Source organism: Crinia signifera, chromosome 5 (genome assembly GCF_055691185.1).
Source record: "Crinia signifera chromosome 5, ASM5569118v1, whole genome shotgun sequence".
NCBI lineage: Eukaryota > Metazoa > Chordata > Amphibia > Anura > Myobatrachidae > Crinia > Crinia signifera.
Genome location: NC_139221.1, coordinates 291,650,380 through 291,662,854, shown reverse-complemented (window position 1 = coordinate 291,662,854; position 12,475 = coordinate 291,650,380). Strand labels below are relative to the sequence as shown.

The window sequence follows — 12,475 nt, the reverse complement described above, 5'->3', positions numbered from 1 at the left end:
TAACCCCCGAAAACCGGTGTTTTCGGGGATTTAGCCGCAAATATTAAATGAAAAGTGAGCCCCATTGCATCAGCTGTGCAGCACAGTCGGTGGACGATATATCTGCAGATATATCAGATTATCTTACTGTGTGTATGGGCATTCTTCCCTCCAGCTGTATCCCTACCTACACATCAAGCAATCGGTATATCCTTATAGGCCTGAATAGGCTAATCTGATGGCGGGTTGTGTAAACAGCCCTAGGGGTTTTGAGGGCTACGTTTTAGAAACCTTTCTGTAAGACGCTGAAGGATGACCCCACCCTAATGGGACTTTTTTAAATGTATTTTTTGGGGGGTTAATTATTCCATATCCTAAAACTTATCATTCGCTAGATGCACCCTACTGTATGTAAGTAGCGCCTTCTGCACAGGGTATAGGAGCTTATGTAATCATTTCTCTGTTCCTGACACCGTCCTACATCAGATACAGCTATCACCAGGCTGAACCAAGTAGCACGCATTCCTTATTGTTATTGTTCCTCAACAAGTCTTCCAAAAGAACATAATAAAAAAAAACTATTTATTAGGAAAACTATATTACATATTTAGATATTTTTTATGTATCCCTGGGAGTCATATGGCCCGCCCTGTTGCTAGCCACACCCTTTTTAGGGGTGTATTTATCATAGCATTGAGGGGTAGATGTATGAAGCAGTGATAAGGGAGTAGAAGTGAGCCAGAGATTTGGCCCATGGCAACCAATCAGCTGCTTTGTATAATTGTATATTATGCAAATTATAGATTATAGTTACTTCAATGCTGATTGGTTGCCATGGGCCACTTCTCTGGCTCACTTCTCCTACCTTATCACTGCTTCATACATGTACCCCTCAGAGAGATATAAAGACCCAACCAATCAGCTTCTACCTCTCATTTTACAGGCTGTGTTTGAATACATTTATTCCCAAACTTACCATCATCTTTTTTTTCATGCCCATTGTAGCATACCCTCCAACATCACCCATTCCATTAGGTACAAAATGCTCTGTTCCTGGACTTCCTCACCAGTAGCAGTTACAGATGTGAGCCTGCAGCACAGTCCAATATTCAAAAAGGGGAGCCACACCTACTGCCACCCCAAAAATCACTGTCCTGGACTCACTGACAGTTGATGTGACCCCCTCTTTGAATATTGGACTGTGCTGGAGTTCAACCTCTGTAATTGCCACTGGCAGGGAAGTCCAGGAACAGAGCATTTTGTACCTAATGGAATGGGTCATGTTGGAGGGTATGTTGTAGTAATGGCAGTTTGACTGATCCAAACAAATAAAAACCCCAGTGTGGTTAGTATAGTTCTTTTGGAGGTCGTACTGATTTTGGGATTGCTTTGATGCAATCTTTTTTTTATTAATGTAGGACTCTGACGATGTCCCTCCATCAACTCCATCAAAAGCAATGAAGACAGAAGAAGAAAGCCAAAGTCTTCCCAAAGCTTCCATAGTGAAGGATGAAGAGGAGGAGGAGGAAGGAGAGAGAATAATGGCAGAACTTCAGGTAACTGTCCTGCATGTTGTAAGCTACTGTACTGCTTCGTACATCTGCCCCAGGTTGAGATGTATCAAAGAAGGATAGAGTGGAGAAGTTGCTCATAGCAACCAATTAACTGTCAATTTATAGACTGTTTAGTAACTACATGTCCCAGCATGCCTTGCCACAGTTTTGCTATTAGGATATGTAAAAAACTGTGGCAAGGCACACTGGGATGTGTAGTTTCCCAGCAGTTGGAGAGCCATATGTTGGCTAGACCTGCTGAAGATCTTCGGCTTCTACCTTATAGACTATACGAAGATGATTGGTTGCTATGGGCAACTTCTCCCCTTTTTCTTTCTACAAGGCTTGCTACATCTCCCATGCAATTACAGTAGATAGGAAAGTAAAAGTCCTCACATAGATGTAACTTAAAATAATGGATAATAAGTATTTTAGAAATGTGTCTGCATGGACTCATTGTACCTGTACCAGAAACAATATTACAATATAATCATCCATAGCCAAAGACGTTCCCGTTTATGCTGATTATGGAGGGATGTCAAGACCATAAATGGAGCATGGGTCAGTGGAATGGTATCGGGATCGATCTACTGTAGATAGGCAGTCAGTAGGTCATCACCATATAGTAGACCTGGTCAAAAGGTCAACGTTGTAAAATGTAGACAGTGATTAAGGTCAACAGGTTCAAAGGGTCAGAGGGTTGATGTGGTATAATTGTGGTCAGGGGCGGAGTTGGAATTATATCCAGCTTGGGAGATATCTTGAAGCAGCCCGGGGGAGGAAGGGGGGGTGGTGGGATGGTGTTGGTAATGCCACTAAACCCCCTTCGGCGAGTCCGCCCACCGCAGCCACTCAACATTCGCTCTCAGTCCTTGCAGTGGGCGGGTGTTTGGTGATGTCACCCACAAGCGACGATCTGGCCACCTCAGCAGCCATCTTTAAACCGGTGAAATCCGCGGCCATATTTAGTTTGGGCAGGAGTCTTATGCTGTGGCAGCGGGGTCCGCGGCCCAGACAGGGGGGTAAGCGTCAGCCCAGCCAGGGGGGAAATCGGCCAGGTCTGGACCGGCCCACCGGGTAATGGCCCAGTTTCCTGCCAGGCCAATCCGCCCCTTATTGTGGTAACATAACATGAAACATAGAAAAACGGATAAACTTGTGTCACCCTTTCTGGTGTCAACCATTTTCAATGTCAACCTTTTGACCTTGTTGACCTATTGTACCTGTTGACCTTTTCTACTGTCTATCTTTTCCATATTGACCTTTTTATCCCTGCTGACCTAATTCAGGTCTACCATATGTGGTCGACCTCCTGATGGTCTATCGAATGACTGTAGAACTTCTACGCACCCCAATGGACTATGTTCCCATGGCTGTGCTTCACTCTGTCTAATATTTTACGTATTTTTAGGCTTTTCAGAAATGTTCCATAGTGGATATTAATACAAAGGTGCAGTACGAGTCCTCTAAAGCAGAGGCTCATGAGAAAGATTTCCGAGCTTCAGGTTTAGCTCTACCCAAGGAGAAGAAGGTAATTTAGTTTGCTGGTCTAACTATAACCTTCTTTGCTAATACTAACCAAGCTCCAGTAATATCCCCCGGTTACTCATTCCTTTCTAGCATTATATCATCAACTATCTGACTTTTATTCATCGGTTGTATAACTGTGTTGTTCAACTTCTACACTAATTCTCAGTGGATGCCTCTGCTGTTTGCATGCGTTCTTACCGTGTCTTGTATGTAAGTGTGTGTGTGTGTGTGTGTGTGTGTGTGTGTGTGTGTGTGTGAGTGACCAGTAAAACCAATTTTTTTTTAAATGCTAGAATCTTATATTAAAAAGACACCAAATGCACCAAATTATTTTCTTGTGCACAGGTTACTGGAGTGGATTACACTGAAACAGTTTACATAGCAGAGAATACTACAATTTGGGGGAGACTTGTAACATTTTCTAAAAGGGACAGGTGGAGCTGTTTCCTATAGCTCATCTATCTAGTACAGGCATGTCCAAACTATGGCCCTCCAGCTGTTGTGAAACTACACATCCCAGCATGCCTTGCCACAGTTTTGCTATAAGGGAATGCTAAAACAATGGCAAGGCATGCTGGGATGTGTAGTTTCACAACAGCTGGAGGGCCAGTTTGTTTATGCCTGATCTAGTACATTCTATAAAATAAAAGCTTCAATTTGATTGGTTGATATGGGCAACACCTCCACTTTAGAAAGTTTGATAATTTGGCCCCTTAGGTGTACACGGGGAGCTGCGTTGTGCGCTGCCTATTCTTGACTAGGAAGCAGGGACATCACATCAGTCTCTGCCTCGTGTTACACACTCATCACTAGTGAGGGGGAAGGCTGCTTTATCAGGCACATTGGGCCAGATGCACTAAGCTTCAATAGTGATAAAATGGAGAGTGATAAACCAACCAATCAGCTCCTGTCTGACATTTTTCAAACACAGCCTGTGACATGGCAGGTAGGAGCTGATTGGCTGGCTGTTATCTCTCTCCATTTTATCACTTTTGAAGCTTAGTGCATCTGGCCCAGTGTAACAGCACACTGATCACTATTGAGGTGATAGGCTGCCTTATCGGACGCATTGTAACTGATAACTAGTGAGGCTGCAACTAGGGGTGTGCAAGCTGTGCCCTCATTAGAACTGCAGGTCTTTGCACTTGGCAATGTCACTGTCCCAGAATGCCACCCTGCTACCCATCCTTTAGATGCTCCAGGCAGGCACCCTGCAGTCTGTACAGGCACTCACAAGAGTCCAGAGGGGGCAGTTCAGCCTTTTACAGCACTGGTGGCCCCGCCCCTTCTGTGCACCATACAGTTTGAGGGCAGTCCTGAGCCCTTTTACAGCACTGCTTGGTAGCAGACACAGTGGTCTCATCCATGTATTCCTCCGAGATCGCGTTGCAGTTGCGTACTCCTCAGTGGACTCAGGTTGTGGGCCTGCCCTTGTCATCCACCTTGCGGCGCATGTGCTGTCACACTGCCAACTGGGTCTTGGAGGAATACAATTTAGGCACTGCGACCATGCAGGATAAGTAAAAGAGAGGATTTTTTGGTACTCTACCTAGAACGGCGCCCATCGCATGCCATTTCAATGGCATGCGATGCGACCGATGTGATGCCCGCGATTTCACATAGAAATGCATGTTAAAATGTAAATCGCGTTGGTCGCATCGCATGCGGCCAAAAAACGCATGCGATGCGACCGACGCGATTACAGCGATTTTACATAGGGAACAATGTTAATGGCCCAATTGACCCGATTTTACATAGGGAACAATGTTAAATGGCCCACAGACCCCAAATAGGCACCCTGAAGTGTGAAATGGCCCCCCCAATTGTTAACGCCACCCCACGATCAACGTCAACCCGAAAAGTGGTGAGCGCAGCGTTCCCGCGAGGGGCGGCGGTACGCGTCCTCCGACCTTTTCATACCCCCACTATCCACGTCGGCGTGGACCTGTGAAGCCCGTGAGGGGACGCGGATACCTGTGAAGGTATCCGTGTCCCCTCGCGGGGCGCGCTGCGCTCGCCACGCTTCGGGCTTGGTGGCTCGCTGCGCTCGCCACACTTTCTATTCTCAACTCCACGCCGACGTGGATAGTGGGGGTATGAAAAGGTCGGAGGACGCGTACCGCTGCGCTCGCCACGTTTCGGGTTGACGTTGATCGTGGGGTGGCGTTAACAATTGGGGGGGCCATTTCACACTTCAGGGTGGCTATTTGGGGTCTGTGGGCCATTTAACATTGTTCCCTATGTAAAATCGCGGTAATCGCATTGGTCGCATCGCATGCGATTTTTTTGGCCGCATGCGATGCAACCGACGCAATTTTTTACCTTGTGATGCCTAAGATCAAAATCGTGGGCGCCGTTCTAGGTAAAGAGTACCGATTTTTTTGAGGGAATATGTTTACGGAATGCAATCGTCCTAATAGCCCCCTCTAAATGTGCGCTTGACCGAAGCTATATTGTAATACTGCTGAAAGTGACCGAATAGACCAATATCTTCCTATTTAAAGCCACTTACAATTTTTGGATAACCTTGCACAACATTCCAACACATATTTATAATAATCAGACACAAATTTCATGCAGCTTTAGAATGTTACTCTGAAAATTGAGTTGAAATATATTTATTAACAATTCTCAACATCCTGTACCACTAGAATTGATTTAATAGTTAGTTTAGCTTTATAGAAATTAGTAATGTTTATCAAGTTAATTTACACTCTAATATTTCCCCATAGGTATCATGCACTATTTCAAAAGAATGTTTAAATCCTGAAAGCCCAAAACTTGTTGAAAGCACAGAGGACAAGTGGAAAGTGCTATCTGCACAAGGTTCTGCACCTGATTTGGCTATGTATAGGCAGGGGCACACTGTAGTGGTGAATGAGAAGTCTACTTATAGTCTGTTTACTGATAGGGATGAGAATAGCTTGACTGCCAAGGAAGAACCTCAGAACCAAATGGAATATGAGAAAGAAGAAAACATAATGACATACAAGTTCCATTACAAGCAAGATCTAAACCTCTTGAGCTCTACCAAACCCTCAGAAGCTGGTAAAGAAAGATCGGAACAAAAAATAGAGGTTTCAAATGTGACATTTGACAGGGTATCAAATATAGAAAAGGTTGTAGAAGATCAGGATTTGTCAGTAGCCAGTAAACCATCGCTAGAACAAGGATTGCCCTATTTAGATTTAGGTCAGTCAGTTGTATTAAGACAAAAGAGTTCAAGGAGGACTAACAGCCAGCAGTCTGAGGACATTGATTCTCCAACTATATCCCCATCTGAACCGAAGTCTCCAGCAGATAACATTGCATTTATGATAACAAATACTGAGTTACAGGTCCTATCAAGTGGTGAAGTTCAAGATATTGTAAACCGAAAAGGCGGGGAAGTGCAAACTGTCAACATTGACCGAGAGAACGTGGAGAAAATTCCTTTAGGTAGAACCCTCGCGTCTGGAACAGAAGATCCTGTAATGTGCACAGACAAGAAGCCAGTCATTATCATATTTGATGAACCGATGGATATTAGGTCAGCTTATAAAAGACTTTCGACAATATTTGAAGAACGTGATGATGATTTGGAAAAAGTTATGTCAGAGGCAAAGATTGAAGAGGAGGACGAAGAAGAAGATAAGGAATCGAATGTTCCACCATCTCAAAAAGAAGGGATCGAGACAAATAAATCCATAAAATCTACAGAGAGTCTTGTGACTCAAAATAAATACAGATTCAACTATCCATCTTTGGCACAAATGAAACAGACTATGTTTCAGGATAGTGGAACCTCCCAAGCTCTCGTCACAGAAGATGAAAAGTCTGATGCCTCGGACTATCAGTATGGTCAGAGGCAGGATGTAAAGAAAAAATTCAAGTTTAAGTTTCCCAAAAAGCAGCTGGCCGCTTTAACCCAAGCCATCCGTACAGGGACAAAAACTGGGAAAAAGACTTTACAGGTGGTGGTGTATGAGGATGAAGAAGAACCCGATGGAACTGTAAAGCAACACAAAGAAGCAAAAAGGTTTGAAATAGCAAGATCGAAGAGCAGCGAGGAAAATCTGATGCCCAATGTTCTCAGCCTTGAAGAACCAGGTCAGGTGTCAAGGACAGATGAAATCAGGAAAAATACTTACAGGACCTTGGACAGCCTTGAGCAGACCATCAAGCAGTTGGAAAGCACAATAAGTGATATGACACAGAAACCAGGTTCAGAGGTTATAGAAACCAGGGAGGAAAACAAAACTTGTTCAGTTGTTTCCAAAGAATCTGCATTTGTGGATGATACAAAACTTGTTCTAGAGTCTTCATCATCCATACCCTCTACAACACGTAAGGTACCTGTGCATAAAACGTCCAAAACATGAATGTCCCCTGGTTGCGGAACACGGTGCCTAATGACTTGTTGGTTGCTGTTCGTCCGGTGGTTGGCTTTTTCCAATAGGTGCCTAACAAGCTTTTGGTTTTATATGTTTGATTACTTGGTGATGGGCAAATGAAGCACAAAAAAAACTGCTTGTGTGAAATAACTGTTTTTTTTCCCCCTCCTAAAAGTGATTTTATTCTTTTGAAAATAACCTTCTGACGTGTCTACTGCATGGCTAAAGATTCATTTTCTATTGGTGGAGCATGGCATGAAGCTCAATGAAAACACTGATGTTGTATGATTTATGTGTTATTTCTGTCTCTCTCTCCCATTGGCCATCCCTGTAGGGTTCAAATGGAGCATCACAAACCAGCAGAATGCCAATACCAATGTCTTCTAAAACTAGACAAGGGAGCACGGAAAAAGCTAGCAAACAGCCAAAGCTACAGGAGCCACAGCGTCAATTCAGACAGGTAGTTTTACCTTAGAACAACACTTTGGAAGGACTTTTAAAAAAAGCTTTTTAAAACTTCAAGCCAAGTAACTGACTAAATGTAACCAAAACAAGGATGGCATTGCTTTCACTCTTGTTTTTGTTAAGTGTCTGGATCTGGTGGCATGAGAAATCCTGTCGTACTTTGTCTCACTCTCGCCATACTGTATCTCTGCATGCCTGCAATAAAACACACCTACTGCTTTGTTCCACCTCAAGATGTACAGCTAAGATGAAGGAACGCGGCTTACAGTGGTAACACGGCACTTGCGGTTAGAAATCGAAACGCACGCCTGTGCAGTGGTGTTTATGTTGTCCGGTACTAACGTGTATGTTGAGTTCATTGCATTAACGGCTTGCTATCTCACCTCCATTCTAACCACACAGCATGGCCCTCACGGCGCACTGTACGCGTTTCAAGTGACTGTATCATCCACCTCTCAAGGGTACTCTAAAACTTTTCTGTGCTTTTATGGATTCTGCCAGGTCCAGAGAACCTCAGCAAACACTGTAACTATATTGGGTCTTATTTCCTGCGACCATGTTGGTGTATTAATGTTAAACTATCTCCTGCCATTTTTATTTGCAGGCTAACGGAGGTACTAAGAAAGCTGGTGGGGATTTTAAGGCTGCTTCCCCTACTTTATCTGCTTCTAAAATTCCAGCATTTTCTCTAAACACTGGAAAGGGCAGCTCTGTTTCTTCTCAGTGTAATGATACGTCTAACTCCCATAATCCCCCTGTGAAGTCACATGTCCCAATAACCAATTCTAACGCTCAGTCCATTCGCAATATTAACCCCTCGTCCCTTACCCGTCCTGTTCAGAATGGCACTTCAAAGCTGCAGAGCCCGATATATTCAGGTAAAGGTCACCATCTCTCATTTTCACTACAGAACGCAAATGGCAGACCATCTCCTCCCACCGCTGCTTCTTCCTCTGCTACTTCTCCCTCTACTTCTGTCTCTCCCACTTCACTGACTCAAGGTGTGAAGAGCATTCGTACTATCCACACACCTGGCTTCACCAGCTACAAGTCACACAACGGAAATGCAAGCAAGGTCACAGCACCAAAGGAGACTTCATAACTCGTGCAGACTCATCACTGTAGGTGTGCCGCCGTGTCTTCTGTGCCACCCCACCCTGGCTCTCAGCTTAGCGTTCTCATCTATGTACATAACGCACCCGTCGACCTTTGTCAACTTTGTTGCTGTTGTAATTATAACAGAAAACCCCTTTTAATGGTCTTTGTTTTTTTTGTTTTTTTTTATGTAAATTGAAAGTTAGCGTGTGTGATTGTATATATTCCTATACTGTATGTTTGCATGTGTGTGGGGGCTTTCGGAAGGCTGGAAAAAAGGGGATCCAGAATGTGAAAGATAGAGATTATTTTGTATAGAATATTTTTCATTATTGAACCTGCAAGAGATCAACTCTGGCGTGAAGTTTTAGCCTTTATTTTACGTTCATGCTGGCTTTGACTACAGATTTCTATTTTTGTCAACTAAACATCATTGTTGCTTTTATTTTTGCCAAGATATTTTCATATGGATATAATGTATGATTAAAGACTTTACTCTGTAACGCCACAGTGGGTGGGGAAGATCCACCATGAAATGTGCTTAAAGGGATTCATTCATCAAAATGTATGTCGTATTTTAAAAGCAATGTATCATCTCCAAATCAGGGGACACAACCGTTTCTATTCTAGAAATATTATAATAATAATATTAGCTGTGCTCTGTGCTCCTCCATAAGACTAGACTTCAGTTTAAGTTTGCACATTAGACGTGTCTTATCTTTGATTAATGTCTTCATTTGACTAATTATTGTCCTCTTACAGGACATCCAAGGGCGTAACTACCATAGGTGCAAGGGGTGCAGCTGCTATGGGGCCCAGAGCTGCAGGGGGCCCATCTTTACTGTCTAACTAATATGTTTTGAATACATTTATCACCATCAGTCGCTAAATAGGGGGCCCTTACAAACTTTTGCTATGGGGCCTATAAATATCTGGTTACGACCCTGAGGACATCTAATCTCCACCTTGTCTAAATAACAGCGCACCCTGTCGGATTCCTTGATCATTTCCTGTCCCATAAAGTGGGATGTAAGCTGCCGTAAAGCGAGAGAACCTGACAATGCTGCAAAAAAAGTTTTAAAAATATGCAGCTATTTCTTTTTTAAAGTGAATTCATCTACAATATATATATATTTTTGAAATCATAACTTTGCATATGGTGGTTTCATTAACCAAATTGTATCATTTTGGTTTATTTTTGATGATTGATGCCCTTTAAAACAACACCCACAATGGCGGTAAGCGTTGCCATTTAAGTATATGTACAAAATAGTAAAAAAAATTCAAATGTGGACACAAATCTTGGTTTTAACAATGACATATTTATCAATTCCTTCAAAGCAACTGCCTACCACTGCCCATATTCCGGTCTTTCCAAATGAGTTTAAATATTGTTCTTTAATGAATGTTACAGGTATGTAACTATACATACGCGACACTTCTACATACAGTGATGTGCTATCGATTTCTTACAGGGGTAGGCAGTCTGTGTCCTTACAGGTTCTGTACAGTGACCCCGCCTATCATCCCCAACAGCCAATTAGATGATGGTAGTGCAGACACTGGAACCCCACATGTTGCCTCCCCCTTCTCATCCATTATGCATGCTTTTAAACAATGGCAACTTGGAAAGGAAGAGTTTGCACAGATTTTGTAAATTAATGAATTTGTATAACTACTGTAACAAATATCTATAAAAAGCAGGTCACTTTTCTGAAATACAATAAAGTGATGCATGCTCTTATATATACATCTATTGTTTGTGTGTTATTGTGTCTTAGCACTGTATTTCTAATATGGCCTATACTGTACATGTGAATGTTGATATTTGTAGAATATAGCAGTATAGTATATAGAGCCCCAGTCCAGTCCATTAGTGATCTGCCAGGATCTGCACTTCTCAGCAGCAGTACAGAAGTATTTGTAGTTTTGCTGCATTTTAGCTCCATCTTGTGGCCAACTTACATTCATGCATGTCTTTTTGTAAGAATTAGTTTCTGGAGGATGGTTTGGGGTGTTTCCAAATGCTGGTATGGGGAAGCTTATTTAAAAAGTATTTCAGCAGTCACTGTATGTGTATGTATATATAGATAGATAGATAGACATGGAATTACCTATGTTCCCACCAGCCAAGAACTGTTACTATCCTGATATCTCCAGAACTTGACAATCTACCCTACCCCACAAGCTCGTTGCCTAGGGTCATTCTCGACTCTAAACTGTCCTTTGTTTCCCACATTCAATTCAAAATCATGTTACATGCATCTAAAAAACATATCCAAAATTAGGGATGTGCAAGGGCCACTTTTCGCGTTTTGGGTTTTGAGTTCTGATTACCTTCAGGTTTTGGGTTCTATTGGGTTTTGCCAAAACACCCCCTAAACATTTTGGGTTTTGATTTTTTTTTTTCTCCTACGCTATTATTAACCTCAATAACATTCATTTATACTCATTTCCAGTCTATTCTGAACACCTCACACCGCACAATATTGTTTTTAGGGCAAATGGTTGCACCGAGGTAGCTGGATAACTATGATAAGCCACACAAGTGTGTGGCACAAACACTGCAGCGGCAGACAGGATAGCAGTTTGAAAAACTAGGCCCTAAAAAGACCCCTATCTGGCTTGATCGTGTTTACAATGTGCAGCTGAGGAACAGTGGGCGATTCGTGCAGCAATGCAATAGCTGCACTGCGGAGCTGCAAAGGAGTGGAACCTACTGATCAGTTATAACCTGGTATTATTTATACAGCAGTAGATGCACCAGCAGAGAGGTATTATATATACGGCAGTAGATGCACCAGCAGAGAGATATTATATATACGGCAGTATATGCACCAGCAGAGAGATATTAAATATACGGCAGTAGATGCACCAGTAGAGTCGACTGGTATTATTTAAAAGGAAGTAGATGCACCAGCTGAGAGATATTATATATACGGCAGTATATGCACCAGCAGAGAGATATAATATATACGGCAGTAGATGCACCAGTAGAGTTGACTGGTATTATTTATACGGCAGTAGATGCACCAGCAGAGAGATATTATATCTACGGCAGTAGATGCACCAGTATAGAGGTATTATATATACGGCAGTATGTGCACCAGCAGAGAGATATTATATATACGGCAGTAGATGCACCAGCAGAGAGATATTATATATACAGCAGTAGATGCACCAGCTGAGATATATTATATATACGGCAGTATATGCACCAGCAGAGAGATATTATATATACGGCAGTAGATGCACCAGTAGAGTTGACTGGTATTATTTATACGGCAGTAGATGCACCAGCAGAGAGATATTATATCTACGGCAGTAGATGCACCAGTATAGAGGTATTATATATACGGCAGGAGATGCACCAGCAGAGAGGTATTATATATACGGCACCAGTATAGAGGTATTACCATATATACTCGAGTATAAGCCTACTTTTTCAGAACATTTTTTAAGCTGAAAAAGCCCCCCTCG

General features: G+C 42.6%; 1 protein-coding gene across 13 annotated transcripts in view; it reads left to right on the top strand.

The window, feature by feature from the left end:
* The window catches only part of KIAA1217 (KIAA1217 ortholog), a 632,840-nt gene extending 622,095 nt beyond the window's left edge, over nt 1-10,745 (top strand). For 10 of the 13 annotated variants that reach the window (XM_083189268.1, XM_083189269.1, XM_083189270.1 and 7 more), the window contains 5 exons: nt 1,398-1,535; nt 2,944-3,063; nt 5,795-7,393; nt 7,770-7,895; nt 8,505-10,745. In XM_083189268.1, coding sequence (XP_083045394.1) covers nt 1,398-1,535; nt 2,944-3,063; nt 5,795-7,393; nt 7,770-7,895; nt 8,505-9,002 — 2,481 coding nt within the window. In that variant the 3' untranslated portion in view covers nt 9,003-10,745. The remainder of the gene's footprint in view (nt 1-1,397; nt 1,536-2,943; nt 3,064-5,794; nt 7,394-7,769; nt 7,896-8,504) is intronic. The other 3 variants (XM_083189273.1, XM_083189277.1, XM_083189278.1) reach the window with 3 other exon arrangements.
* Nucleotides 10,746-12,475: the final 1,730 nt, after the last annotated feature.